The sequence below is a fragment of the Notolepis coatsorum genome (genome assembly GCF_963971535.1).
Source record: "Notolepis coatsorum genome assembly, chromosome: 12".
In the NCBI taxonomy this organism is placed as follows: Eukaryota; Metazoa; Chordata; class Actinopteri; order Aulopiformes; family Paralepididae; genus Notolepis; species Notolepis coatsorum.
The window spans coordinates 57,707,870-57,734,103 of record NC_140176.1 but is presented as its reverse complement, the minus strand read 5'-3'; the positions used below and the strand labels follow the sequence as shown (position 1 = coordinate 57,734,103).

The 26,234-nt window shown below is 43.6% G+C and overlaps 1 protein-coding gene across 1 annotated transcript in view; it reads right to left on the bottom strand.

Moving 5' to 3' along the window:
- Nucleotides 1-26,234, bottom strand: part of svila (supervillin a) — a 98,227-nt gene that overhangs the window by 64,526 nt on the left and 7,467 nt on the right. Inside the window, exons 3-6 of the mRNA XM_084326519.1 lie at nucleotides 23,666-23,757; nucleotides 21,001-21,064; nucleotides 19,624-19,757; nucleotides 3,938-4,703 (exon numbers count right to left, since the gene is read on the bottom strand). Coding sequence (XP_084182645.1) covers nucleotides 3,938-4,703; nucleotides 19,624-19,757; nucleotides 21,001-21,064; nucleotides 23,666-23,757 — 1,056 coding nt within the window. The remainder of the gene's footprint in view (nucleotides 1-3,937; nucleotides 4,704-19,623; nucleotides 19,758-21,000; nucleotides 21,065-23,665; nucleotides 23,758-26,234) is intronic.

Here is a 26,234-nt window from a genome sequence, read left to right as displayed (position 1 = left end):
CGAGACCATAAATCTCTCATGGAAAGTTCATTGAAATGAACAGCTAGGAAAACAAGTCACATGTCACTGTCCCTATCCTATATGGCATTCCATACGGTAGATGGGGAAAACCTGTTTCAGCTGATAGGTTCTTGACCCACGCGTGACTCCATTAATGAAAAACAAATGCCCGGTTCCATCCCGGGGCCCAGTCGAGTCTGACGGCTGGTGCAAGGCCTTATCTGTCACAGCAGATATCCAGAGGGAACGCAACGCGCCATCTGGCTCCGCCGGAGCCGAGAGGCAGCCTGAGTCATGGACGGCCCCTACCGACGCCTGACAAAAAACACTCATCTTAGCGCTGGAGGGGGGGGGGGTATGCCTCACTCAGAGATGCACAAAGGCAGCCTATAATACAAAAGGCAGGGTCGTCCGTCTCTCTGGTGTGAAGACAGGGGGGACAGAGGAGAGCCCCGGGTGGACAGGTGAGATATAGTGAGGGAAGGGAGAGATAAAGCAAAGGGAGAGTCTGACACGGAGTGAGATGGAGCATGAAGGAGGGACATAAAGAAGACACAGCCGAGGTGGAGAGGGAGAGGCAGAGAAAAGGGAGAGAGGCAGATAAGAGGGAGAGAGAGAGAGATGTGGAGGCAGAAAAGAGGGAGTGAGACATAGAGGCAGAGAAGAGAGCGAGAGGGATGGAGAGACAGAGGCAGAGAAGAGAACGAGAGAGAGGCAGAGAGAGAGATGGAGGGATATGTAGAGGAAAAAAAGAGGAGCGATGGAGGGAAATGAAGAGGCAGAAAAGAGGGAGAGACAGAGGCAGAGAAGAAGGAGAGAGAGAGGGAGGGAGAGGTAGAGGCAGAGAAGAGAGAGAGAAAGGGGGGAGATAGGAAGGTGGATAATAGATAGACGGACAGGTCTCCTCCACTGAATGTGAATGAATAGTAATGAATAGAATATGAATAGATCATAGAAATGGGTCTTTCCTAAGTCTTAAGATAATTTCCTTTGCTTCACCAGAGATGGATGCCATATAATTCTACATCATAGTTTCACATGTGGTCAGACAGTGATGAGGCGCCACTGGAATGTTCAGTTCAATCCCTTTGCGTTACCACCAGGGGTGTGGGAGGGGGGCACACTTCTTTGTATTTTAAAATGAGAAACCAAATGTAGGCACTGCCTGCACGCACTATAAATAAATCATAGTCAGACATTAAGTGCACTCGCCCACTTCCAAAAATAGCTTTCTGATGCACCAATTTAAAAAAATTTTATGACAGCCGTTTTAACACATACCGGCCAAATGACGGTTCAAGAATGTCTATTTGGATGGGAATGGCTGCTCTATCAATTCCAATTCTATGGTCCTCAGTCTCTGGGAGCATTTCCTCTAGCCTTGCTTGGTCCTGATTAGGCCCAGCTGTGCTCTGTATGCAGTCAAAGTTCTGACCGTGGTAGAGTCACACCGGGCTGCCCTGTAACACAACACCCCTCCCTGTGGCAAAACACACAGCCGCCAAGTTATGAAACCAGGGAGGGAGGGAGAAAGATTAAAAGAGAGTTTTGAAATATGACAGAAGAGAAGAAGAGATGGTGAAAGAAAGATGGGAAAGAAAATTAAAAAAATTAACACTGCCACTGCCACTTGTTCCTACCACGCCGACACTCTAAAAGATAGGAATAAGTGGCGGTGTTTGCAGGGCTATATATATATTCTATATTATAGCTATGGATACAATACTATGGCCCATTTGACATCAACCATCTATCGTTCAATATATGAAAAATAATAATTTGTTTCATCAATATGTTCGCGTGTTATACCGTGGTGAATATAAGTATAGTTTTAGAGTGATCCTGTCTAATCCCAGAAAACGACGTGAATTTCACTAAAAGCGTTGCCGTTTCTCGCCTGGACACGCTACTATTTCCAAATAAAATTTATATAATAAGTATTATGTTTCATCATGAATGCATGAAAGGGGGGGGGGTTTGTTTTTTGATGCTTTGATCGTCACCAACGGCATACGTTGTGGAGTAACGTTACACACACACACATTGCGATCGAGGTGAAATCATGGTTGGATCAAAGCAGGATTGATATAATTTATTCCTTAACTTCACTAGGAGGTACCCCAAAAAGAATATTCCAATTGTCTGATCGCAAGTCCAAGTATTGGTGTCCATCATGTCGCCAACATAATCCACCACAACAGATGCATCGGAGGCATTTGACGCTTCTCAATGAGATCGGGATACCCGCTTGCCTCGCCTGACAAAGAAAAGTGCGCCCGGAGACATTTGATCGTTGCACAGGCCAAGATATAAGGTTTCAAAGGGTGCTCGATACTGCCACCTGGGAGGATGCGGCCGGTATTGCACTTTGGCATTCTCAGGATGATTCCCCATGTTAACCCCCGAGTCTGTGTGCCTGTAATGAATGAAAATATTGAATAAAAGAAATAATGATAACCCGACTATACTTGGGTCTGGCGCTGAACGGTCGGCGAGATAACCCGACTATCCTCGGGTCTGGCACTGATTGAGTTAAAAGGTGAGAGAAGGAGAAAGATGGGCAGAGAGAAAGAGAGAGAGAGAGAGACTAGCTTCATGGTGGGGTATGGAGTCAGAGTGAGTACCCCCAACTGTTTAGAGAGTCGGGGGGGGGGGGGGGTCAGCATTTCGTTTCTTCTGGCTACAAAAAATGGCCTGGGCTAAATTAGCCATTAAATCAAACCTTACCAAGAGAGAGCATCACAATGTGCATATACACTGTACGCATACAGTATATCAGATCATACCATTTGTCTCCATCAAACATTATGTTCGATAAAAAGGAAGTAAATTAACTAGTGACAAGATGACAAGCCAAGGATGGTCTTTGCAGTTAAACGGTAAGCGGACATGCCTTGCTACTATTGACGACTTCTGGTTTTCTCTGGCGGTGAAGAGGATTTAGTAAATTAAACCGCTCCCTTCTCCTCGTCACACTTCAATCCCTGTAAGCGACATCTTGACCAATGAGAGTACCGGTAGTAGTAAACATTGCAGAGTTTGGTTTTGAATCATGGAGTGTCCACCATGTAATGACGGTTTATTCCATCATCCCCCAAACCCCCAAAACACAGACCATAACCTCTTCAAATTCCAAATGACTTTAGCTTTGATGATGATCTTAGCTTTTGGGAAAAGAGCATTGAGGGTCAGATTTGAACTTTCCCTGTTTCCAAGAATGGCCACCTGAAACCTCTGGCACGGAAATAGAGAGAGATTGATTGATTTTATTTGACAATGTATAAATAGCATGTGACCGAAGCACAGTCTGGAATACTGCCAAGGATAGACACAAAAAAGCTCAGAGAGAGAGACATTTAGTTTCAATCCCTGCAGTGCATTCAGCTGTTGAGTCTCTGTTGGACTGTGGTGCGGAGCTGAAATATCATTCAAGAACATGCAGGCTCAGGTTGCCTGACCTGGTAAGAAACGACACTCCGCCGCCAAGAGGACGACCTTGAATGCGAGTGAACGAGAGAAAGACAGAGAGAGAGGTCCTAATGGATGGTGTTGTCATAACTAGTCTAGGGGCCAAACCCAACAGAGGGAATGAAAAAGCAGACATGGGGACTCTGGTCACTCGGGAAGAAGCCTGTTCCATCCTCACACAGAGGACCAGGCGGAAGACACAGACTAGAGCTGGTAAAGACATCAAGGAGGATAAGAGTGGTAGGGAGAGAGAGAGAGAGAGAGAGAGAGAGAGAGAGAGAGAGAGAGAGAGAGAGAGATGGTTTTCCTGGAAAAATGTGTCATCTTAAAGAAACTGTGATAGATATCTTTAAAAAAAAAAAAAAAAGGGAGACAGATAGCTAGATATCATTAAAAAAAAAAAGAGACACATCTTAGAAAAGGGAGACAGGGACAGAGACAGAAAGGTGGAGATAAGAGGGCCACTCACCCTTGCCTGCTGAGGATGTTGTGGGCCTGCTGTTCTATGAACAGGTCCCCGGGGGACACGCCATGTTTGGGCGAGGACAGAGACAGGTTCCTATTGAGCTTGGGTGAGCTGGGTGGCACCCCTGTGACTGTATGGTCCTTAGCGGGAGGCCTGGTGGATGGCACCCCTGTGACTGTATGGTCCTTAGCGGGAGGCCTGGTGGAGGGCGAAGATGATGACGTCACGTCCATGTAAGAGGAAGACGACGGTGCCTCGGCCCGGCGCTGGTTCTCCAGGTTCATCAGCCTCTCCCTCTCCGTGAAGGAGTCCACCCTGGTCCGCCCCGGCTCGTATCCGGGGTCAGGGTGGCTGTGCTGGGGCATCGTCCGGCCGGCCCTCGGGCTAGCGGTGGAAGTGTTGGTGGTGTAGGAGGAGAGGGCGATGTCCCTTCCTTCCTCCCCAAGGGAATCACCCCTGCTGCGCCTCTCCGAGCCGTCAGACTCCTTCCGGCCGCGGACGTAGCGAGAGTCTATGTCCGGCTCCTGGTCCAAAGCGATGCCGTAGCGCTCAGCTAGCTGCCGGCGCCGCTCCGCCTTGTAGCGGGCAATGCGCTCTGCCTTGGAGTCCAGTTCAGGGGCGTCGGGTGAGGAGCCTGAGGTGTAGAGCGGCTCGGTGTGGACAGAGGACTGGGACTCGGGTCGGCACCGGGCTCTGGGCTGCCTCTCTGGAGCACTGAGCTGCATGTCTGGGCTTTCCAGGTCTTCCCGGCCATAGGACTGGACTGTAACTGGAACACAGATGAAGAATGATGCTCAATGAACAATAACAGACCATCAAATCCACCCATAACACACACATCCACACTGCAGCACCCACTTTACCCACTTTAGACACTAACACACACTTTATATTTATTGGCATCATTGCACCTCACCACCACACGGTGGCACCACAAGCTAATAATAATAATAATAATAATAATTCATTTAATTTATATAGCGCTTCTCAATAACCCTAAGTCGCTGACAATAGTCGGGAGCAAGAGTACAAACAAAGAAACAAAAGCAAAGAAACAAAAACAAAGAAACAACAAAGAAACAAAACAAACATGAGACCATGGGGGGAACAGGGAAGACAGCATGATAGCACAAAAAAGACTGGAGACAGACATCAATCAGGTTGGAGGGGGGGGGGGGGGGTTATGGGTGGGGGGGGGTTGAAGGCAAGGGAGAACAGGTGGGTTTTGAGGCGAGATTTGAAGGTGGAGAGTGTAGAGGAGTCTCTGATGGACTGGGGGAGCTAAGCTATACCTCACCAGTATACACTGTACTCTGTATAGTAGCTGAATGTATAGTCTGTACAGAACTATAGACTGTACATATACTGTATATATGTTTATACAACGGCATGCAAATTTCTCGATTCTGATTGGCCATTCACACGTCTTTATTGACAACAATCCACGGTCCTGGGCTCAGGACCCGCCCACAACCAAATCACATAACCCTCCCCGGCTCACTCCGGGAGAAAACAGGATCGCGGAGATCAAATGGTTATGTTGAAAGCACCATAACGACTAAATATGAAGCGATTCTGTCAAGGGGAATGTGTTAGTATTTTAAACAATGTTGGATGATGTAATTGATGGGTCTTGACTCAATCTAGAACAAAAGAAAAATCGCGGATTGATTGATAGATTAATTGATTGATTTAAATTTCTTCCTTCCTACTTTCTTGCAGCGTTCTCTCTCACACTGTCCGACGCTGGCGTACCCACAAACACACACACACACACACACACACACACACACACACACACACACATACACTGTGACACACACACACACACACACGCACACACACACACACACACTCCTGTCTGCAACAGCGGGGGAGTCAGACTGAGAGAGAAGCAGCGCTGTTTTAAGTGAGCATGGTCTATTGAATTGATTGATTGGTTGATTGCTAATTTTATTACTGTACCCCTGGTTTCCAACTGGTTAAGTTTAGGCTAAAAGAAATAAATAAAAAAATAGGGCGAAGAAAACGTTTTTTTCCTATAGGGCAAAGAAAACGTTTTAATAAATTTTCAATCAATCATTCCAATAATACACAGTTGGATGTGTTAGTTGGTTGGATGCACTTCAAGCTGCTTCCACATGAGGCAACTTCTCTCAATCATTCCAATAATACACAGTTGGATGTGTTAGTTTGGTTGGATGCACTTCAAGCTGCTTCCACATGGAGTTGTGGGAACTACTTTTTCTGGCGGATGGTTTTTTCAATAAATCTTCGATTAATGTGTGTTTATTGTATAGAAATAAGGTTGGATGAATCTGGCAGTTGTATAAAAGCTTTACACCACGTGCAGTCGTGATTTGTGACCAATAAACCATGCCTAGGGGGGTCTAACGACCCTCGGCTGCGCCTCGGGCCTAACAACCACCCCTAGGCATGGTTTATTGGTCACAAACCACTCCTGCGTGTGATGTAATGCTTAAATATTGAACATTTTAGTTCTCACTTGTTTACGTACTTGACTTTCTATTGTATACTTATATTATACTATTTTACACTATCTTGTTATTTTATCTAGCACACTCTCAGGAGCAAAACAGAAAGAAGCATTTCATGCAAAAGTATTCTGTATTTCTGTATGACAACTAATAAAGAAACTTGAAACTTGAAGAAGCAATTCAATTCTCAAGATGAAGCACCATATAAGACCGTTTGGCGGTTTTCAGGGGAACAATGTTTTCAAACCTAATCATCTAAAGTCGGTAAGTTGCTAGTGGTGTTGTACATTCACAGTTTATGACAGTAGAGGTTGAGTACTTTTGAGTGATGCATCACATTCACACTAGACTTGAATCGACTTTACAGCAAATACTGTAGATAGTACTATCTGTTCCGTGTTTATGAATCTAGCAACATGCCTATATATGTTTGGATCTCATTCTTCCATTCCAAACTGTTATTGACTCTGTACAGTAGTTCTCAAATTCACTGTACTCACACATCTGTGGCAGTGATTGATTTATGTGTCCCCGCTGCTGCTGTGTCACATATAACATTTCATGTTTATTGACCATATGATACGCCGGCTATTTTGCTCTTTGTCATGCTCAGGTTGAGATTCCTTTCCACCCTGGGTGTGAATAAGGTGGAATGGAAGCCGAACTTGAGCATGACATAAGAGCAAAATAGAATACAATTCAATTGTCAGTTTTGTTTACACCCACTATCTTAGGGATCCATGTTCTGATTGATTGATTGAATTGATTAAAATTTGTATTAACGGATTGCAGAATGGGTACAATATAGTACGGCTCAATACACACAATTGTTAAGGGGATGCAGACCAGAGAAAGACTTTCGTCTGTTTACATCAGGGTCCCCCATTTATGACATACACGACATACAGACAGTTTCTCTAAAAGAGAATATATTGGTTAGACTAGAAGTCTTTATTTGTCATGCAGTTTAACACACACACGTGAGATGGGCGACCCACAGGAACACACACACACATGCACTGAGTCGCCGATGAAATGTCTCTCTGCACTTTTCCCATCCCGTTGTCCTTCCCCCCATGGGCAGCCGGGAGCAGATAGGGCGTCAACGTGAGCCGCGCCCCGGGGACCAATCCAAGTGCTCCTGTCCGTCTTCGTCAAGGACGCCACAGCGTTAGCGATCTGTTGTTGTGCATGTTTTTCCATTGGGTTTATCTTATCGGGGGGGAAACCCTTGCGAGCACGGGGAGAACATGCAAACTCCACACAGAAAGGCCTGGGAGATACCCCACCTGAGTACCTGGCATCATGGAAACCTGGTCCCCAAGCGGGAATCGAACCCTGGACCTTCTTGCTGTGAGGCGACAGTGTTAACCACTACACCACCGTGCCGCTATATACATTCGAGGGGGAAGAAACTGTACATTGGAGGGGGTGTGGGGGGGTTTGGACATTTACCGGGGGCCAGTTTCAAATTGCCGCCTCCCGTAGGTGCTCTTTGAGAGCGGTTTTGAAGGTGGGTATGGATTCACATTATTTTACGGCTGTGGGTAGGGTGTTTCACATTGTTGAGGCATAATTGCTAAACGTGTTTAGTCCCTTGTTTGAGCCGAATCTGGGTTGAACATGATTTGTGGAACTCCCTCTGGTGTTGTGGTATTTACTGACCTTTGGGAAGTATTTCTACATGTACATGGGTATCTTATTGGTGTAGTGTATATTGTAGACCAGGCCCATTGCAAGTTGCTGTACTCTGTCGGCTACTCTAAGCCATCCTAGTTTGTCAAAATGGGCAGGAGTGAGGTGGGTTTAAGAGTAAGGTCAAGCAGTAGTCTGACCAGTTTGTTTTGTGATGTTTGTAATCTTGTTTTTAGTGCCTTTGAGGTGCTTTGGTACCATGAGGTGCAATAGCATAGAATCAGTTATATATTAGGTAGAGAGTGGATACACTGGTTGTCTTTCAACGTATATACCTTTATTTGGGAAAGAGAACCTAGGATGGGATTGTCTGTGTTTTGTTGTTTTCGTTGTCCTGTTAATTTGTGTTTTCGTTGTAGGTTCATTCGTATTTTTGTTGTTTAAAGGGGAACCATCTTACTATTTCTTTCACTATTTGGGCAATTTTACACAATTCCTGTGAGTCTATGGAACACATCTGTATGGTTTTTTTTAATTCATTGTTTTGTATTTCTAATCAAGTCCTCTAGAGCAGCATTTTCTCCCCTTACAAAAACCAAGCTGTTTTTGGCAGGGCTCTGCCCAGACTCACAATGTGATTTGAGTGACAAGACACCCACCTGCACGAAAATAGCTCCGCCCATACTACTCTATGGCCAAACTAACGTCAAAGTGAAACTTAATACACAAACGATATGGCTCAACCATACATTTACGATCCGGAGAGTGACCCCGAATACGAGGAAGAAGAGATCGATATTCCACAGCGAGGGCTTCAAGTTGTGTGTGGGAGTGTGCATGTGCGCTATGATATTTTGCAACAGGTTGACGTGACGCGAGTGCCGACAGAGAGAGAGCAGAGAACGAGCGAGAGAGAGAGAGAGAGAGAGAGAGAGAGAGAGAGAGAGAGAGAGAGAGAGAGGGAGAGACAGACGGAGAGAGAGGAGAGATGCTCCGAGAGCGCGCGTGTGTTTCCCCACACACACGCAGTCAGGAGTGTGTGTAAATGCTCCGTATGAGAGCCTCGCTCTCCCTCTCTCTATCCGTCCGTCTCTCACTCTCTCCCCCCCCCGCCGCCCCCGCCCGCTCTCTCTCCCGCTCCCTCTCCACCAGCACCCGCGCCACGTCAACCCGTTTGAGGAAGTGTCAGTGACAGGGAAAACGCTTTCGCATTATTTCCACTCGCTCCGTTGTCGAGCGAATTGTTGTTGATTGTGGGCGGTGGCTGCAACCACAGAGGGGGCTGAGATATGCAGATCAGCGCCTTGCTACGTAGGAGAGCGAGTCAATTCTGAATGGCTTGGTTCAGTGGGGGAGGTTCTTGTCTGAGCTGAACTGAAGAAACGGGAGTAGCTAGAGATTTCACATCTAGTCAGTGTTGGTACAACCCCACATTGCTAGAAAAAGGCCAATTATAAGATAGTTCCCCTTTAAGATAAGATAATATAAGATAAGATATTGATCAAACTAGAAAGAAACAGACTAAGAAACGACGTAAACTCCATGATCAAAACTGCAAAAAAGAATTTCATCAATGACAAAACTGAGGAAAACAAAAACAAACCACGTGAACTTTGGAAATTACTCAATAATCAACTAGGATGCAGTAAAAAACTTAAAACCAGATTCTCAAACATAAACATAAAAACGGACAACACGCTCATCACAGACAAGCTGGATGTAGCCAATTACTTAAACATTTTCTTCACAAACATAGCCACAACACTGGTAAACAAACTACCCTCCCACTCAGGGCTTTATGGGGTAGAACACATAGTAGCTTACTACAAAAACCTAGGGGTCCGCAAGGACGACTTCAAGCTGGAAATGGTAACAACAGATGAGGTACTCAATAAACTGAGCGCCCTCCAACCTAACAAGGCCACTGGCCATGACAACATCCCCTCCAAATTCCTCAGAGACTCAGCAGCCGCCATCACCCCAATCATCACACACATAATAAACCTCTCCATAAAACAGGGACACGTCCCCAAGGACTTCAAAATTGCGAGGGTGACCCCTCTGCACAAAAAGGGCAGCAAATTAGACCCAGGCAACTACCGCCCTGTTTCTATTCTCACCTCCATCTCGAAAGTCATGGAAAAAATAGTCTACGAACAGGTCGAAAAGTACCTAGCGGAAAAAAATCTAATCTACGAATTCCAATCTGGCTTCAGAACATCCCACTCCACTGACACATGCCTTCTCTATTTGAATGACCACATCAAACAAGAGGTGGACGCAGGCAAATACTGCGGCATGGTCATGCTGGACCTACAAAAGGCCTTTGACACGGTCAATCACTCCATTCTGATTGACAAGCTAAAAGCAATTGGTTTTGATAGTCTATCAGTGAGCTGGATGCAATCCTACCTTGAGGGGAGGGAACAGATGGTGGAGGTAAACGGTACCCTATCCCCCCCCCTCACAGTGAGCTGTGGTGTTCCACAAGGAAGCATACTAGGACCGCTACTGTTCCTAATTTATGCAAATGACATGTCGTCAGCTTGTGACTGCAACTTGTTCCTGTTTGCGGACGACTCAGCCCTGCTGGTCTCTGACAAGAACAAGTTACAGGTTGAAAAAACCCTCAGCTCGGAACTAGGCAGAATCTGCATATGGCTCGCTGATAACAAACTATCATTACACATGGGCAAAACAGAGTCCATTCTCTTCGGTTCAAATAACAAACTCAGCAAGACCGACGGCTTCTCAGTTACAGTGGGTGACAATATTGTCACAAGGAAAGATGAAATTACCTACCTGGGTTCCATCCTAGAGGCTAATCTCTCCTGTGACAAAATGGCATCCAATGTAATAAAAAAAGTCAACCAACGAACTCGATTCTTGTACCGGATCTCCTCTCTGGTAAACAAGAATACCCTGAAGACTCTGGCAGGAGCACTCATTCAGGGGTACTACGACTATGCTTGCACCTCATGGTACCAAAGCACCTCAAAGGCGCTAAAAACAAAATTACAAACATCTCAAAACAAACTGGTCAGACTACTGCTTGACCTTACTCCTAGAACCCACCTCACCCCTGCCCACTTTGACAACCTAGGATGGCTTAGAGTAGACGACAGAGTACAGCAACTTGCAATGGGCCTGGTCTACAAGATACACTACACGACCAAGGTACCCATGTACATGTCAAAATACTTCCCAAAGGTCAGTGAATACCACGATCACAACACCAGAGGGAGCTCCACAAATCATGTTAAACCCAGATTCGGCTCAAATAAGGGACTAAACACGTTTCGCAATTATGCCACATCAATGTGGAACGCCCTACCCAAAGCTGTAAAGGAATGTGGATCACTACCCACTTTCAAAACCTCTCTCAAGGGACACCTACGGGAGACTGCAATTCAACACTGGCCCCTGTAAATATCCTAACCCAACCCCCTCCAATGTACAGTCATTTACCTAGTATGGTTTTGTCAATAGTCCAATGTACAATTTTGTTTGTTTGTACAGTGTCTCCTCCCCCCCCCCCCCCTCAATGTACAATTCTACTTGTTTATACAGTGTGCCCCCCCCCCCCCCCCAACCACCTCCAATGTAAATTACCCAGTATGGTTGTCAATATCCCAATGTACCCAACCCCCCCCACCCAACCTCCTCCAATGTACAGTTTCTACGTCAAATGTATATACTCCCTTTTCTTGACTCCTTCTGTATCACAAACAGTACTTTATTTGCAAATCTGGTATGTCATAAATGTATAGATGTAGCAGTACTGACTATCTGTATGTCATGTATGTCATATATGTCCTGATGAATTGAAAATGGGGGACCCTGATGTAAACAAGACGAAAGTCTTTCTCTGGTCTGCATCCCCTTAACAATTGTGTGTATTGAGCTGTACTGTATTGTACCCATTCTGCAATCTGTTAATAAAGTTTTCAATCAATCAATCAATCCCCTTGGGGAAATTCAGGCATCATAGCAGCATGGGGAGGGGGGGTACAGGTATGTATGAACAGGTTATTGTTATCTGAATATAAAAAAAAACAGTGTAAACAATATAATTATCTCCGAATATAAGAATATGAGAAAAGTACAGTGTAATTAAAGGTGCAAATGAGGGTCTGTATGTCCCATCAGTTATATTATACATTACAATAAATATGGCCAATAGAGAATTTGTTTTCCTTGTAAATAAGTGTTGTTCATATGTTCTTCCCCCCTTCCGTTTGTCTTTATCTATCTCTACATTAACACTGATCTATGCAGGGAGTTGGCTTGGGTACTATCTCTACATTAACACTGATCTACTGTATGCAGGGAGTTGGCTTGGGTACTATCTCTACATTAACACTGATCTATGCAGGGAGTTGGCTTGGGTACTATCTCTACATTAACACTGATCTATGCAGGGAGTTGGCTTGGGTACTATCTCTACATTAACACCGATCTATGCAGAGAGTTGGCTTGGGTACTATCTCTACATTAACACTGATCTATGCAGGGAGTTGGCTTGGGTACTATCTCTACATTAACACTGATCTATGCAGGGAGTCCGGCCCTTTCAAGTTGAAATGGGAAATGGGATGTGGAAGTCATGACTTATATTAGAGTTGAAAGTTTCAACTCCAATATAAGTCATGACTTCCATATCCCATTAACTCTGGTAGTGTGAGGGAGCCTTCAGTTAAGACTGTTAAATGTACGTACTTAAGTTATGTTCCTACAGGAAACCCATTTTAAAAAACAGTGGATCAGATTAGACTACACAAACAGAACCCTATTCTGGTCCGATCTAGCTCCATCATTTCTTTATTAATAGAGCTGTCATAGGCACTGTATAGTCAGTGATCTCGGATCATGCTCTCTTAAAGTTGGATGTTTCCTTTATAGAATCTCAGAAGGGACCTCTGTGATCAAATCGGTCAAATCGATTGATACCTTCATACCTACTAATACATCGGACTAAAAACAATGACTATCCTCAAGCTTGATACACAATATGCTACAGACCCTTCTCCAGCTGTAGAAAAAGAGATTAGATAATAGATAGATACTTTATTGCCTTAAAGTGCCTGTCGGCTGGTGCTAGCCCTTATAGTACAAAGTGCCTGTGCATTAGGGCTTGAGTTCAGGTGACGGACAACCTCAGGATATGTGCTATTCTTAAAACGAGATGTCCTACACCTGAGACTTTAGAGTCTTCTACCAGAGGGAAGGGGGTTAAAGAGTAAGCAGGGTGAGAGGGGTCACCGATCATCACCTTCTCCCCTTTCCGCCTGATGTGTGTGGCATATATAGGAGGCCACAGAAGGAAGATCACAGCCAATGATTTTTGACGCCGTGTGTACAGTTCTTTCTAGCTCTCCCCTATCATGGACGGTTGTGTTACCGTACCACACAGTCACTGAGAAGGTGAGGACGCTCTCCACAGTGGCTCTGTAGAAGTTGAGCATCGCCTCCCTGGACACACCAAACTTTATAAGTTGTCGCAGGGAGGGGAGCCTCTGGTGGGCCTCGCTGATTATGTGGCTGGTGATAACTTCCCACTTTAAATGTTCACATATGGTTGTGCCAAGGAATGTAAAACTACCTACGCTCAGTACAGAACTCTGAATTTAATTTGTTATCCGCCAGAAAGGCGGAGCGCCTGCTTTTGCGCTCCTGCGGTCTGTCATACGCATTATGGAGACAAGAATAGTCCACTACCGGCACATCAGCTCACAGCTTCTCGGTACCTAAGATTAGGATTTAGGAATGGATCAAACTATCTCGTTTCCAATCTCCAAGATGTAAACAAACCTGTTAGACCCCTCTCTATAAATTTGAACCTCCCTCTGACAGAAGCGGTATGGACAATTTTATCAATCATTTAGAGTTCCCTACTATTGATTTGGACAGAGTTTGGACAGGCTGTTGCAAATAAACGAGATTATAGAGGCTATTCAATCTATGCAGTGGCAAGGCGCCAGGCAGAGATGGCTACGGGGCAGTTTTATAAGGCTTTTTGTGACAAGCTCGCACCAATTCTACTGGGTATGTTTAACGAGTCATTGGAGAATGGATCTCTGCCTCATATACTCACTCAAACAACCATCTCACTCTTATTAAAAGAGGACAAGGATCCCACAGAATGCGGATCATATCGTCCCAATTTCATTGCTTAATGCGGAAAGTAAAGTTATTGCTAAAGTGATAGCCAGATGCCTTGAAGACATTCTTCCTCGTACATCAAGGGTCGGCAACTCGGCATTCATTACCGAACAATCAAAGACTCTTAGATGTCATCCATACTTCTAGCTCTGCTTTCCTTCCTGAGGTCATTGTCTCCTTAGATGCAGAGAAAGCCTTCGACCATGAGTGGGAGTATTTAATTACAGTTTTACAGAAATTTGGATTTGGTGACACACTTATTGCATGGATTAGGCTGCTCTACTCCTCCGCCTTGGCCCGTGTCACTACCAACTCTATACACTCCCCATACTTTCCACCGTCTAGGGAAACATGCCATGGATGCCCGATATCCCTGCTACTCTTTGCCATAAGAATTAACCTCTTAACACTTTGGGTGCCGGGAAACGCCTAAACACGTCATTCCCGGCCATGCTCAAGTTGCCGAAGACGCCTTACAGCATCTTTAATATCAATATTTCAAAAATCTGGGATCGGATTCATATGTCCCCTCCGCTGGCCTGAGATCCACCAGGAGGACCCACTGAGCTCTCTGGCGGTTCAGGAGCGCCATCTGGTGGCCGATCGGCGCAATCGCTTAACAGGAAGTGCCGTAGAGGTTGTGCTGGACGGCCGTATTACTTCCGGGCACTCGCTAATAGGTCCCGGGACTCGATCTCGACACACTACATAGCGATCGATTGCCAATAACTCGATAAACAACATGATTTGGACGTATATACCATTATACAAGCTGGAGATGGACCGGGTAAATCTACATCCCATAATGATAACATTTCTACTCTACGATGATCGCCCAACGGCGCGCGGAGACTGGGGTGATTTTTAGCGTGTAAAGTTACCGTCTTCGATACTAACTGCTATTATCAACATTTGACCCACATTAGATGATTGGTATAACGCTGCCCACGGAATTATAAACGCCCCCTAGCCCATCCGGTCAACATCAGATGACATGTAGTAACTTCTAGAAGTCCGTCTAGTTGGAATTTTTTATATCGCGCTGATTGCCATAAAACTGTATTGCATCATCAATATAATGTATTTGGGGCTATAGATCACGTTCTGGAGAAAGCTGCAGAAAGAGATGAAAACATACTTATACATTAGACCATACTTTACTATGAATATGTGAATGAAAAAGTTTAACGTTGCTACACAATGAACAATACATATAGGACTTTGAATGGGCCCTAATAATGGCAATGTAGCAATAGAATTTAAAAAGTTATAGCCCTGCAAAGAAGGGGACTTTCTCTATAGACAAATAGAGCCGGCAACCTACGGTTGATAATGAATTTAACCCATGGCAGCCAAAGTGTTAAGCATCGGGCACGTTTTGCATAAAACGCTTGTCGATTGCATACCCAAAGTAATTTGAAAGTTCTCAAGCGTATCAATCAAGCGCTATGGTGTTGGGAATAGGGTATCCCTTTATGTAGATTATATTTAGCTCCATAACAATCCTGGTGTCTTGCATCCCCCCAATGTAATCTATCCTATGGTATTTTGGATAATTTTCATCTTACAAACTACATTTTCAGAAAAGTTAATGTTTCCCACTGAATACTTTGGCTCAAAGAAATCAAACAATCCTCAATTAATTTTCATTCGTCTAAGCCAGATTTGAATTATCTGGGCGTCAAGATCTCCCTTTTTGAGGCCAACACTAGTAGCCAACATGAAGTCAGACTTTCAGCGTTGGAGCAGTCTACCTCTTTCACTCTCAAGAAAAGTGCAATGCATTAAGATTAATAATAAAGCAACATTTTATTTTTTATTTTACATTTATTTAACAGAATAGCGGCCACGCAATATGAGCATCTTATAGCTCTGACGCCACCGCTGTAAGCCTATGGAGTCGCTCACCTTCTTTGCAGGGCTATAACTATTTAAATAGTATAGCTATATCTGCATTACTACGGCCCATTCGACATCGGGTATCTATCGTTCAGGGTGTGGGAACGTTATATTTTTCCATTCATACATTGTTGTTTAATACCGTCGTGAATATAAGAGTTTTTAGAGTGGTCTGCGGTAATTCCTAGAACGCGAGTTATAGGCCCTGATGTATATTATACTTAATCGATTGGCATTTCGTCCCTATACACGCTACAATAAAATCTTCAAATGCATATGATCGGTATATATTATGCTCGATCATGCATGAAGGAAATGGGGGGGGGGGGTCGTTTCTGATTAATTGATTGTCAATAACGGCTTTCTGGCTTTCTTTAGTACAACATCATACGTTGATCAGATGGATTGCAATGAAAGAAATGGACAATCGAGCTGGAATTAATGTTAGATTCCTCTTGCCTGTGGCCGATGATACTGGAGGAAAAATATTCCAATTATTTGATTGCCATCTGCTAGATCGTATGTCCATTTGCCCGACACCATAAACTCCAAAAGCATAATGATTCTTGCGTCTCAAAGGCGATTCAATGCACTCGACTGTTCATCTGGATTCACGTTACAAGAAAACTGCGCCGGGACGACATTCACCGATGCACAGAGTCATACTTCCTGCAGAAAGTAAATGCAACATCGCCAGAAATCCAGCAGACAGAGTGTCAGAGCTTCCCAGAGCCTTGGTGGATGAATTATGAATGGAAATAGCGAATAAAAGAAATAACGATCACAATAACGAGTTTACTCGTTGTTGCCGTTATTCGATTGCCGGGCAATAACGAGTTAACTCGTTCTTGGCGCAGAATGTGTTAACCTTTATTTATCCAGGCAAGCACGTAAGAACAATCTTATTTTATTTATTGTCAAAAGTATGCATAATGTTGTGTTAATTCCACGACAAGAGATATGTAATGTTAATTACCTGAAATTATTCCGTTTTTTGGGGGGGAAACCCTGCATATATCGGTATCGGTTGATATCGGTATCGGAAAGAGTTGGACAATATCGGTATATTGGTAAAAAAGCCAATATCGAACATCCCTACTTCCTATATTTCTACCCAAGTCTTATTTTCGCACACTGGATCAGGCAATCACTACTCGTGCTCCCTAATTGTATGCACAATTATTGGGCTGTAAACATACAAAAACGTATTACAGAGTCTAACTGGTGTAGCCTGGAGGCGCAATCATGCCATTCATCCTCCCCGTCTGCACTGGTTTGTTCCTCTCTCCCTCCATCTCCCTACTCCTCAAACACATTGGCGCTGTCCATTTTAAAATATATGGATACAGTTCCGCCATCATCATCAAGATTCTGGTGCATATTAGCAATAGTAACCACCCATTTACCCCCTCCATTTTGGACGTGACCTTTTACGCTCTGGAGCAGATTGGGTATCATTCGTTTCAAAGACCCTTAAGATGGTGATACCTTTTCTAGCTTCAACACTACTCACGCTGCCCCCGATACTTCCTGTCTCTGCTGTGCAGGCGTCACCCAACCGACCTGTAGGAGTCGCTGTCCACAACGTCCAATCCCCACCCATCGACTTCCACCCACTACCTCGGTCAATTGAGATAGTATGACGACTGGACCAAGCCGCAGGCAATGCTGACACCGGGATTCGAGACCGGAGTCTCTTGCATTGGTGACGAGCGCAATCTCCGCTACGCCACCCAGCCGCCATTCTCTTACTTATATCTGAAATGTATCAACACATCACTTCTTTGAACACGGACACAGTATCCAAGTCAAAGTCCAGAATGGAGGGAATGGAACCAGCAGAGGACTGATGGGAAGTGGCATTAATACTGTATGGTGAATTCTGTTCAATTTGATCCAGCTAAAGGTGGTGCACAGAACTTTAGTAAATCTACACTGCATGAAATGTACCCCGATTCCGATCCCTAATGTGAGCGGTGCGGCAGTCTACAGGCAGACCTCTCACATTACGTTCTGGTTTCACCCCAAAGCTTGGAACATATTGGTCTCCCGGTTTCTGATGTTGTTGAATAACAGTTACAGCCTTGCCCGTTACTGGCCGTCTTCAAGGCGACAGCGGAGCCCCTCCCTTGCGGTTCCAACGAGGTTGACATGATTGCTTTCGCAACACTTCTAGCCAAGCGAAGAATAATCACCTACCAGCCCCGTTCTCTGCCTGGCTGGAAGATGTGATTTCGTTTTTGCATCTAGCAAAAGATAAGTTTTAGTGAGCACTGTGTGTCAACCCTTTGTCTATTATTTTAAGGCCAATCTGTTCTTCCCCTGGACTGATTATGTTGCTACACAATACTATCAGCCTGTAGCCCCTTATCAATGCACTCCTTAACCTTATAGCCATTTATAAAACACGTTGAAACAGAGGTTGTTGTTTTCTTTTTCCTGGCCATATATTCACTCACTCCATTGTTAGTATTATTGTTTTGACACTCATTGTTATCACAGTCTTCTCCTTCTTTTTTAATTTATTATATAAATATTATATATTTTTTTCATCTGTAATGTGTTCTGATGATGTGCAGGGGTTGGGAGGGGTGGAAGGGTGGGTGTGGAAAAGAAAATATGAACAAGTGAGAATTTGAAACAGCTGCAACCTTTTTGTGATAGACCACTCCCATTACCACACCCCCTTTTAGCCAATATGAACACACACACACACACACACACACACCCACCCACACACACACACACACCTCCTAGGCTGAAACCTGTGGCCGCTGGAGAGTGGGGACATTTTTGTGGACCAACTGACCAACTGACCAACCAACCAACCGACAAGAGTGATAGAGCTGCTGGTCACAGCTAAAAATTGTGACCTGTAAACCCGGCTTGCTTATGCTTTTTTTCCACCAATAAAACATACAAACTATAAAATAGAAAAAGGTAAATAATAATACAAAAAATATGTATATATTAAAACAGACAGTATATGGATCGTCGGCTCACGGGCCAAATTATTCCCACATACTGACACAGCAAGAAACAGTCACAAAATAAATCATCTACTCACTGTGTGTATATATATATAAACTAAAAGGAGAAAACCTTCAAGGGAAAGAAGGGACCGCACACTCCACAGGACTGGTTTTTGCTTATTTATTGTTGCACAACGCGTTTCGCTATCGCTCATATAGCACCTGAGGAAGCGATAGCGAAACGCGTTGTGCAACAATAAATAAGCAAAAACCAGTCCTGTGGAGTGTGCGGTCCCTTCTTTCCCTTGAAGGTTTTCTCCTTTTAGTTTATTTATCTCTCTTGCGCTGACCTGCACCTCCAGTCGGGGTCCAACCAGATGTGCACGAGTCTTATTTAGTTTTATATATATATATATATATATATATATATATATATATATATATATACACACACGTTGACGTGTAAGGGCCTATCAGCTGGGTTTAATGCAGAGCGAGGCCAAATGCTGTAAAAAAGTCTCACCGTCACATGCGTCGGCCGCGCGCGTGTATCGCGGCGTGTCCTCCTCCAGAAGACGGTTGGCCACCAGGGAAGGCAGCAGGGAGGGATGAACCTCTCCCTCTATCCCCTCCAGCCTCCGAGCTATGCGCTCCTTCCTACACACACAGAGAGACGAGGAGAGAGACGTACAGTAGCTCACTCTGAGATAGCTTTATACACTATCAAATCAAATTCTTCAAACTCATTTCCACTTGGTACCAGTTGGTAGTAGGGATGTCCCGATCCGATCTCAAAGATCGGTATCGGGCCAATTGCGGCATTTTTCTAACTGATCGGTATCAGCTATATTAAGCCAAATCAAATTCCTTATGTTATTAAACAAATGAAAACCATTAAGGGAAATCTGTGATGCAAGTTTGGCACCCGTCTGCATGCCCCGTTTAGTCAGTGAGAGGGGAGGTTATGCTATGCACACACACAGTCGAAAGGGTGACGGGGAGCGGAGAAGCACTGAATCAGCTGTGTTTGTGCGTGTATAAATGATGTCTGTGCGCATGTTTACTCTTGCCCGTTATACGAGGGGATTGTCATCCAGTAATCAATGTGGTTTCTTATGAGATGATAAAGCCAAAATGTCAAACGCGATCTTATGAGCAACGTGGGAAACATTTAAAAGCTCAAAAAGTTACAACCAATCCAGGTAGGCTGTGCCTCGGAGCAGTGCGATCCCCGTTAATGCAAAGTCGTTAAAATTAGGCAAACGGAGGAGAGACAGACACTTGCCTAGGCACGCGCCGGTCTAAATCACATTGCATGCGTGCACGACAAAGGATAATAGTGATGATCTAGCGTTGATTTCAGGAAGATCCGATAATCAGGCGAAAAATGACAACATGTTTATTGAATTACACAAAAACGCTGTTTTCGTATCTTTTCCCTGGAATTGCTCAGAAGTGGCCGGACTATGTTCATATTCAAAACGGTATAAAACGGAAATGTACGGATTAAAAAATAATCAGTTTTTTGCACGTTGACCAGAAGCAGCTCAATGAGACTCTGCTGCGTTATTAGACCCATAGCTATACTATAAAATATAGGTTTAGGTCTACAAAGTACAACTACGTTTACATGGGGTTAATTAATGGACGGCACGGAAGTGGTCACTTCCCGGAAGGGGCGTGGCACTCAGTGTTAAAGGCAGCGTTTATCCGTAAAAAAAATTGTTAGCAAGGTTTTAGCCAAAATGCATGGGGTTTGGGAAATACTGAGCATACGACCGGATAAATGAGACTTGGATTATACTGCACGAATTGTGTGAGAGTTTGTAAATTGATGGGCTTGTTGAACATCGACTTTCAACATTTTACACATTATGGCCTGTTGCCATTATCATCTTACCTGTTCATTTCCGAATCACTTGAGCTTGTAGTAACTCCCTCAAATCGCTTCCTCAGTTCAGATACTAGAAGTGGGTGAAAGACAAAACAGTTACAGCATGACAAATAGAAAATGATAATCTGTCCCAGTGTTATTGCTTTGAAAATATTCCAATTCCAACACTCCTCTGTACCAGGGAAGCAATAACTCTACACCCGCAACATAATGAAGCATGGAGGCAAACACTGGGCTCCGCTTCCTTGCTGATGCGAGTAATGACTTTTCTTCTGCTTCAACCTCAAGTAACACAACATTTTGTGTTTAAAGTAACACAAAATATAGTCCCGGGCAACATACAAAAAAATGTCATGGGCAGAGATGGGGGTTATAATCCAAGAGGGGAATTGAATTTAAAACAACCTATTGTCCGTACTACTCTCAAAAGCAAGTGCATCTCAGTTTGTGGGGTATCCATTTGGAATGGCCTTGATGTAGCAATAAAAACAAGTACTATTGAAATGTTTAAATGCAGATAAACAGGAATTATTGTTCAAGTATAAGTTAGAGGAGCTTGAAAATAACGTGAACTAGTATTTTTGTAATTATTTATCTTTTGCTGTAGTGGATAGGTATATTATTTTTGATATTGATACATGATATTGTAAGGAAGGGGCAGGACCAGATAAGCTTTGCTTTTTTCTGTCCCTTCTCAAACAAAACCATTTGTCTTGAGCTATGTTGACAATTGCTTCCATGTCTAGGAAGATATATTTTATTTGTATTTGATTTTTTTTTGTTATTTTGTTATTTCAAGTTTGTGTGTTTATGGTTGTTCGAGATAACTAAAGATCAAATCCTCTTCCATAATTTCCAAAAATTTGTATTTTCATTCAATCTTTATTTAATCTTGAAGGATCATTGAGAGCAAGCTCTCATTGACGTCGAGAAATAAAACACAAATTAAAAACTAAAAAGAAAACATAGAAACAGAAACATCAATCAATTAAAACATTTAAAATAATTAAAACTGCAGACTGTGAACGCGGTCAGGTGGCGTAGCGGAGATTGCGTTCGTCACCAACGCCGGAGACGCTGGATTCGCCTGTTCGAATCCAGCTCCCGGCGTTGTCACCAGCTTGGCTGGCCGTTCACACTAATACAATTGGCAGTATTAGAGGGTGGGAAAGCTGGCGGGGTGGGTCCGGGTCGTTGTAAACAGCGATTCCTACAGTTCGGTCGGGGCGCCTGCTCAGCGTGGATAGGATCTAAGGGGGGTAGTGTGATCCTTCCACACGTTACACTCTCTCAGTGAGAGTCCGCGCTGCCAGGTGAAAAGAAGCGGTTGATTGGCTAGACGTGTGTCGGAGGAAGCACGTGATAGCCTCCACTCTCCCAGACCGACTGTGGGGGGTAAGTGCGCAGCGACCAGGAGGGGGATTGGGAATTGGCATAATGACTAACATTGGGATGGGAGAAAATCGGAGGAAAAAGATCAATAAAAAATAAAACTGCAGACTGTGGTGAAGTGGTTTGCTATTAATGATTTAAACTGACCAATATTTACTACAGTACAACATTTAACTCAGTCCACCAATTACCGAGCATAGATTAGACATAAAATAATGTAATTTTAAAAGTGAAAATAACGGTATTAACATAATGTTGGACAAAATCATTCAATTCGTATTATTGGGAATATCCAATAATACCGGTACTGTATGTATGAATGCTGGCATGGAGCACGTTTCTATTCTGACTAGAGTGCAGTCATGTAGCCTGCTGTAATGCATTGAACAGACTGGATAACTCCTGGACAATGGCAGAATCCTATCCATTAGAGGTTATACACCACGCAAGGCTGAATCCCTTCCAAGGGGAACTTGGAATGGAGCCAAGTTACATTTAAACTTTTAACAGGGGGGTTTATAGCCTTGTAAAAGTATGCTCCTCCTCTACGCTCAATCGCCTTTTCCATTTGATCCAAAACAATGTCACATAACACGCAAAGAATGCTAGAGCACAACCAAGGTCGTTCGTGCTCTAAGCTAGTTAGGGAGCCAATAAATGTGACATGTCAATATCTACTAAACAAGAGGCCTTCAGGGCTAAATAGCTCTTTAAGCTATTGTACTTGCGTCAGCCAACTCAACACAAGAATCGCAGCTCTTTGCACAACATGCTTTCTGGACCGGAGAGCAACAAGTCTCGATATTATACTATCAAGTTCCCACGGGCCGCCCAGTGACGTTTTCCCATGCTTATTTATTTGTGGCACTCGAACCACAATATCAAGACGGGGCTGAACACGCAATGAGATTCTCCCAAACCAATACAATAAACACGTTAACAATGTTTCTCGTCTCGCACGCGAACACTTGTGTATTTTGCCTGCCCCCGGCCTGTAGCGAACCACAAACAGTCTGTGTAACCCTAACCCCCAACCCTGTAGCATTGTGTAGCAACCACCAACAACAGAAAAAAAAACTCTGGGAAACACAGCTAAGATTTAACCACATTCATACTGAATCAGAGATGAAGGTAGACCCTCACCCCGGGCCTGACAAAGAGACTACTGTTGCACAATAGCAAAACGGAGAGAGCCTACCCACACCTCCGAAAACCCTGGGGAAGTGGACATTGCTAGGGTCAAGTGCAAAGCAAGCAGAAACGAAAAGCCCTAACTCACCTTTGGGGAGGTTGGCCAAGAGACTGACATTTATATCCTTGGTGCTTTTGGCTGGGTCGTCTTTCTCCTCGAATGAGAACTCTTTCTGGAAGCTGAGGGGCAGAGAAAAAAAAACACCAGCAGTCAGTAAAACCGGGGTGAGATGAGTCTTAGAGAGACGCATCTAACTGCAGCATTTATACCCATACTGACATCCAACAATCAGGCCAAAACAGGGGATCAGAGAATCCTCCCCTCCTCTTTACTCGAGTAAGAGTAGAAATACCCAGATAAAATGGTACTCTGGTGAAAGTAAAAGTCCTCTATTCAAAAGTAAAAGTAGAGAATTGTAGCCTATTCAATATTGAATGTACTTAAATATCTAAAGTAAAAGTATTCTGATGTTTGTGTATTCCAGTGCTTGGGAGCATTCAACACTCAAACCATTGACCTCTAAAGGTTATGTCAAAGTGGTGTGTGGTGGGAGTACATTGTTGAAGTTGGCAGGCTTCAGATCTGAAAAAACATGATCACTTCATACATTGTTGCCATGTATTCTAAGCAAGATCTTTTTCTTCAAAGTAACTAGTAACTGAACAAAGTTTCCTAAAATGAAAACAAAGTACCTAATAATTATACTTAAAGGAAAACTCCAACAATTTGGAAAATTAGCTTATTTGCCATCTACCCTGGAGTTAGACAAGAAGATGCATACCTTTTTCTTCTCTGTGCATGCAGTAGGAGTAGGAAGACGTTGGGAACTAGGCTAATGGAGGAACCTACTTCCAGTGACTGACGCTAAGCTAGGCTAACAGTGCGTGTCTTCCTACTCCTACTGCATGCACAGAGAAGAAAAAAGTATGTATCTTAACACTCCAACATTTTGGGAACCCTGGAGTTAGACAAGAAGATGCATACCTTTTTCTTCTCTGTGCATGCAGTAGGAGTAGGAAGACGTTTGGAACTAGGCTAATGGAGGAACCTACTTCCAGTGACTGACGATAAGCTAGGCTAACGGTACGTGTCTTCCTACTCCTACTGCATGCACAGAGAAGAAAAAAGGTATGTATCTTCTTGTCTAACTCCAGGGTAGATGCCAAATAAGCTAATTTCCCAAAATGTTGGAGTTTTCCTTTAAGTACAGTACTCGAGTAAAAATACTTTCCACCACTGGCTACGCGCATGGCAGAGGGTAGCCTGACGTGTGTCCAACCCATGGGTCTGAAGTGTCAGGCTAGACAGGGATAGGGATGCTCCGATATTGGTATCGGCCGCCGATATCAGTAAAATAGCTGGATCGGGTATCGGTAAAAAAGATTTTTATATATATATATATATATATATATATATATATATATAAAATAAGATAACCATTCAGTACATTTATATCTGTGTGTTAATTTGTTACATTTAGTTTCACTAAGTTAGGAAATGTTGCCTTGCACAAAAGCCTTGCACAAAAGAATGATCCCAGTCTCTTCCACACAGTGACAGTGAGGCATACAGTTTATTAATTGAATGAATGAAGTTTATTTTCTGTCTTTGTTTACAACAAATCAAAAACACACTTGTGATCTTTTACAATTCTTAAAAACAAAATATATTTTAAATAAAATAAAAAAACTTGGATAAATCTTTTTATTTTTTTTTATTACTTTTTTGGAAAAAATTATTGGACAATGGGTATCGGATCGGTATCGGTATAGGGACTGAAAAAGTCGGATCGGTGCATCCCTACATGTAAAGCCCACCAGCAGACTATCCATCCAAGAGCAGGTAGACTCACCCTGTATGCAAGCCAAGATCCGTTCAAACCACAAATTGCTTCTATTTAACTACATTCACCATCAGGCCTTGGCAAATCCCGTGCTAAGAAAGCCAAGCTTTGTGCAACGAGAGGATTGACAATTTCTGCCATAAATGCCAGATGTTTCACATTTGTAAATTTTTTGGTCATTGAATGCAACAAATAAATCATAGCACATTTCATACACAAGGAAACTTAAAGTGCTTAATGAGAACAGTGTGATGTGTTCAGAGTTCAGAATTGTAGTTGCAGCATTCTGAATCATCACAACAGTCACCCCACAGACTTATTTGGAAGCTCAGCCAAATGGGGCATTACAATAGTCTTTAATCTACTTGTAATAAAAAGGCATACCTTTTTCAAAGTCTCACTGAGAGAGAAAACTAGCTTGTCTGAGGAAACCGACAGTTGTGATTGGAGGATTAAGAAAACAGGGCAGGTTTGAGATAGGTCAAACTCCAACCCCAAGATCAATGTCCAATGTTTCTTTTCCCCCCATTCTCAATGCTCTCCCCCATGGCTGCTAGTGCAGGCTGGGTTGTGATAGTTAAGACGCATGTCAAATTATCTGTGAAGAACAAAATTACTAAAATAATGGTTTTGGCCAACGCAGAGCTGAGAACATAGGCAGGCATGCACGCACACGCACACACAGGCCTCGACTATCAACACATTCTATTTTGATTGTCCAACATTGTAAACCATGGTGTTCTCCAATGACTACAATGCAATATGGTGCATACAATGACTCAGGATACTGTTAGGGTGTTTGTGATTCTCACG